This window comes from Triticum dicoccoides, chromosome 5B (assembly GCF_002162155.2).
Source record: "Triticum dicoccoides isolate Atlit2015 ecotype Zavitan chromosome 5B, WEW_v2.0, whole genome shotgun sequence".
Lineage (NCBI taxonomy): Eukaryota > Viridiplantae > Streptophyta > Magnoliopsida > Poales > Poaceae > Triticum > Triticum dicoccoides.
Genome location: NC_041389.1, coordinates 38827388 through 38832522, shown reverse-complemented (window position 1 = coordinate 38832522; position 5135 = coordinate 38827388). Strand labels below are relative to the sequence as shown.

Genomic DNA, 5135 nt, shown 5'->3' with positions numbered 1-5135 from the left:
GCTCTGTTTCGCCTCTGCGGGATGCGGGGCGAGGGTTTCTGTATAGGCTGGGGGGCCGCGCAGGAGCGCCGCGCGGCCGTCGGATTGGCTGGCCCGAGGGATCCGGCCGTCCGTTGGGACTTGGGAGGGTGTGGAGCCTTGTTGATCGAAAAAAAAATGGATTCATTTACGGTGGATTACTGCGTCATTCATCTTTTTTTCTTGAAGGGCGCGTCATTCATCCATGAATGAATGCCTCCTCTCTTCACAAAAATGATCGGTTACGACGGACGTGGAGTATCTGCTCCGGAGCTCAAGTGCTCCTCGATGAACGGTAAAAATACTAAAATCCAAAATTTTGTAAAACAACGAAGAACTTCCGGGTTTTTTTTTCCTGGTAAACTTTGATACATGTTTTGCGTGCTTGTAAAGATTTATCATGAAAGGACATTCGTGGAAGCGGTGGCAAAAAGAAAAACTCAATGCTCCAAAACTCAATGGTAATTCGTTGTTGTGATAAGACTGGCAATCATAGTTACTGATATCAGGTGGAAGAAATCAAATCACTCATGTTTGAATTACCATCTGCAAATGCCCGGGCACGTGAGGAACCCTTATGCCGCCGGTATCCATTCCGTGCAAGCGCAAAACCGGATTCGTCCTCGCCGGAACGGAAAAATTCATCGTTTTCGTACCGAGAAATGTAGCAGCAAGGGGAAGCCACAGCAACAGAATGCAGCTCAAAAAACAGTTGGTTTCCGATCGCAACAACATAGGTCAGACAGAGGATGACAACGACAAAATGAAAACCGCCTTCATGGTGCCTACACCTTCGACGCCGTGGATCTTCTCTCGTTCTGGGTTTTGCTCGCGTTGAATGGATCATGACCTTGTAGTTGGTGCAACACTGGATCTGAATGAAACCAGGGCAAAAAGAAAATATTAGCAGATGATGACATGACTGTGCAGTTAGAACAACGAATCTGAATGAAATCAGGGCAAAAGAACATATTAGCAGATGATGACTGTGCGGTTAGAACATTGGCAAGCTTCCATATCCACTTGCGATTCGATGAATGGCGTCCCATTGTCCAAGACGCACGCGTTCCTACGCTTCCATGTCAGGTTGGCTAAATTCAGTATGATGACTCTGTTACTTTCTACGCTTTCTATTCTCTGGGAGCTTGAAGTTGGAATTGAAATTGCAGTTTACTTATCCCAATTTGGCAGCTACAATCAGTTTTATTTTCTTGAAACACTCTCCCATTTGGTTGGCTACTGCTGCAAGGTTCTGAAATTAACTACCGGAGGAAAAATGACTTCGTCAAGACTCTGGAGCACAATCCAAATTCAAATTAACCGACAGCAGCTTAGGCATTGAATGACCAATACCAGTTCATGCAAGATTTTACCTCAATGGAACAGGTTCACTTAAATTACTTTGCTAGATGTTTCATTTATTTTTGGCAGGGAAACAACAACTCACCTCTCCAAGAAGAAATTATGTCTTCCTTTCCTCCTTGAAGTCCCAGAGCTGCAGCCCCCACTCAAGCGCATTGGCTGCTGCTCCTGGGAGAAGGTGAGCTGGGAAATCATCTGAAAGAACATGGGTGAGACGTGCGAGCCCTGGGTGGTGTAGTAGGCAAGCGTGGGCTGCAGCTGCTGATGCTGATGCTGCATTGGCTTGTCAACGGCACTGGAGCAGTGCAGGAGCTCGGCGAACGTGCCATTGGCTCAGTGAGTGGCATTGCTATTGTCGGCAGGGCCGTTGGCAAGCGAGAGCACAGACCCCTTGCTGGTCTCCGAGGTGCTGACCTCCGCGGCGTCATCTGCTGGCAGGCAGGCAGGCGGCAGGAAGGGCGAAGGAGCAGTCCAGCAAAGGGAGTCCATGGCTCCCTAGCTCATGCCAGTCCACAGCTTCCTCTGCTCATTTTGGGGTAGGATCCACAACAAAAAAGGTTAGCACCCAATCTTGCAAAAACATTGAACTTTTTCGAGAAATGTTGCAGCTGTGGCACGAACTCAAGTTCTTGAAGCGAGGTTTTAAACAGCAAAAATCTTCCTTTTTTGTAGGAAAAAACAACAATAAATTGTTACAGGAGATTTGCAATTAAAAAGTTCTGCACAGTCAAAACAACAAACAAATTCCCCCCGCAAAAAAGAAAAAGTCCTACCAGTTCATATATAGCCCAATGACCCTTATCCTCTGGTAAATGAGTTGTTTAGCACCCAAAAATTGCAGCTTGTGCAAAAGCAGAAGCTTTGTCAGAGGAATCCGTTACTCTAAATCTGAACATTAATAGTAGACGATGTTCTTGCATAAATGCATGGCCCCATGTTCCCTTCTCTTTAACAACATAACTAATCAAGGAAAGGATATTTTAGCTGGGGATTCTGTATCTATAACTCCCAATTACGTAGTCAAATCTAGCAAGAAAGTAGAGATAACCGTAAGCAGAAAACCCCAAATTTGCAGATTCACACATCATAAACCAAATTTGCTACTCCAGAAAAGATTCCCTCCGCTTTACTTCACAACTTTGGAAAAACAAAGTGCACACACAGAACATGCGCGGTAGCTACCAAAAAGCTCCTTCAGAAGAAACGAGACGACAAACCTGATTCAGCAAACGTATAAAAGCACCACCGCCAGGTGCAGGTTATCATCATCATCATCACACGCATGTTTTGCACAACCACTAGTATAAGGTCCAGAACGATACTCCCTCCCATGTATCAGAGTGTGTGTGTCACATGATGCCTTCAGGGAGATATTACAGCATGGTTTACTCAAGGGAGTGAGTGCATCCCAAGCTATCAACGCAAAGCCACGTTTTTATCTTTGGAAAGGTATCGGAGGGCGTCCTGGCCATGACTCCATCTTCTCCAAGTACTTGACGGGGACGACGCCATCGAAACCCTCTGTCAGTATCACCTTGTTGTCGGAGATGTATAGCTTCATCCCATCTGAGAAACGAATTCGGCAATCAGATACTAGCATGTCTAGTCTAGCGAGAAAGTAAATGAAGAACTGCAGCAGCATTGGTACATACCTTGCAGCGCCTTGCGGACATCCAGGTGTATCAATATGTTTGCGCTACGCCGCATACCTGAAGAAGACAAACCGTGACAAGGCAGAGGTGGAACAAACGATTAAGATATCAATGGACAAGATAGAGGCCAGGTAAGCAGATTAGATTCACAATGGAAACATAAATACTCCCTCCGTCCGGAAATACTTGTCATCGAAATGGACAAAAATGGATGTATGTAGAACTAAAATACATCTAGATACATCCCTTTTTATTCATTTTGATGACAAGTATTTCCGGACGGAGGGAGTATTAGACAATTTTCAGCACACTTTTACTAGGTGAACAGTGGTAGTTCTTCCACTTGCTCAGAAGAATAAACCCAGTAAACAGTATGTTTGGAGCAGAAATGATACCGCTTATGACTCCTTCGTCTGATGGCAACCCGCTTGAGAAATGTACATGTAGCCTTTCCATACGTTTTAGTCCATGTTGCAATATTGAATCAAGATTCTTCCTGTAGGTCCCATGGACACAAACTGTGGATAGAAAGATAATTAGTACCAACCCATTCAGGAGAGGATGCAAACAGAGCATCACAATCAAATACCTGAGACTTCGTCGGCTGATAAAATTGGTTTCAGCAAGCTCTCTGATGCAACAGTCTGCAAGAGGTTTACAGGATCATTACAAAAGCGAACTTGATTAAGTAATTCCACTAAGCGGGTTACTCGCAACTAGAATTCACTTGATGATAAAACGAGGCTAGCAGATCACATGCCAACCCCCACGGCCCCACACGATAACAGAACAGCAACACTGCTCTCAGAGGTATGCCAAATAAGAATAAAGGTACATTGGAATTACACTTCTTTTGATTAAATTAGGGTATGAGGTTCAAAAATATGGCCTTAACAACTGTGATAAAACATGTAAAAAAGAAGACAATTCCCTAAAAAGACAAGTTGGTTGTATGACTAGTTAATCATAGGAAAAATACCGACAGGGTTGTAATACTGACAAAGCATTTACATGTCGAGCTAAAGCACGCAATGTCCCATATGGACTTTGATTCAGAAAATACTCTGATATGGGCTTTAAAGAAGTCTGATATAGGCAGCCTAGAAAGGGGTTCGACGCATGACACTGTTAATTAGTGCCCCTTTTATATGTCTGATCCTCTTAGCAGTAACTGAGAAACAACTCTTACTACATGGCAGATGATCATGAAGAGTATAAACACATCGTACTTGTAAAAACAGAATGCATTAGTGCAGGGGGGGTCAGGCAGAAAACATACTGTCACAGTGTGCCCCTGGTTAGCCCGAATCAGCAGCTCGCCATCCTCCTCCAACAGACTGAACCTCTGCTTGTTGTCTCGCCTGACCGCCTACACGCGAGAAGGCAAAAAAAAAAAAAAACATTTACTCGAAGCAGCTTACAATTCACAACAAATTCCAGACTAACCCAATTAATTTTACAACATATAGAGACTTCCCAATTCAAGTTCATGGTGCTAGGCTGCTACCTAACAAGATCAAAACAACATGCAGCAGATACAACTATACCAGGCAAGGTGGGCTAGGTGCTTAGTAAGATCATCCACTGTTCAGCAGGAAGATGGGGCATGAACAAATACTATTACCTCCGACAGAAAATTCTTGTCTTAGATTTGTCTAGATACGATGTACCTAACACTAAAACGTGACTAGATAAATCCGTATTTACAAAACATAAGACAAGAATTTCGGGACGGAGGGAGTATTTACCTCCCTGATTTCATCCACCGAGTGGGACTTGAGGGGAGCCTTGGCGAAGGTCTGCAGGCTGAGGCCGAGCAGGTCGCGGGCACGCACGTAGCCGTCGCTCCTCATGCCCAGGCTCAGCTCCGGCGCCATGTGCCGCAAGACCGTCGTCCTGAGAAGAGAAGCACAGACAGAAGGCGGCCGTGAGTGAGTACCCGTCGAGCGCGACGCGATTGCCGGCGGAGAGGGGAATCGGAGTTTTGTGCAGATGGTGTTACAGGAGGCGGCCGAGGGCATCGACGCGGTTGCTCCCGTCGCCACGGCCGCCTCGCTGCTGGTGTGGGGAGGCGAGGGCAGCTGCGTTGGAGCGCTGGCCGGA

The 5135-nt window shown here is 45.6% G+C and overlaps 1 protein-coding gene across 1 annotated transcript in view; it reads right to left on the bottom strand.

Annotated features, from left to right (window-relative positions):
* Nucleotides 1-846: 846 nt before the first annotated feature.
* The window catches only part of LOC119308992 (tRNA 2'-phosphotransferase 1-like), an 8019-nt gene continuing 3730 nt past the window's right edge, over nt 847-5135 (bottom strand). Inside the window, exons 2-10 of the mRNA XM_037585124.1 lie at nt 5035-5134; nt 4781-4928; nt 4312-4401; nt 3622-3676; nt 3428-3550; nt 3033-3089; nt 2598-2946; nt 1466-1902; nt 847-892 (exon numbers count right to left, since the gene is read on the bottom strand). Of these exons, the coding sequence (XP_037441021.1) occupies nt 2816-2946; nt 3033-3089; nt 3428-3550; nt 3622-3676; nt 4312-4401; nt 4781-4928; nt 5035-5134 (704 nt within the window). The 3' untranslated portion in view covers nt 847-892; nt 1466-1902; nt 2598-2815. The remainder of the gene's footprint in view (nt 893-1465; nt 1903-2597; nt 2947-3032; nt 3090-3427; nt 3551-3621; nt 3677-4311; nt 4402-4780; nt 4929-5034; nt 5135) is intronic.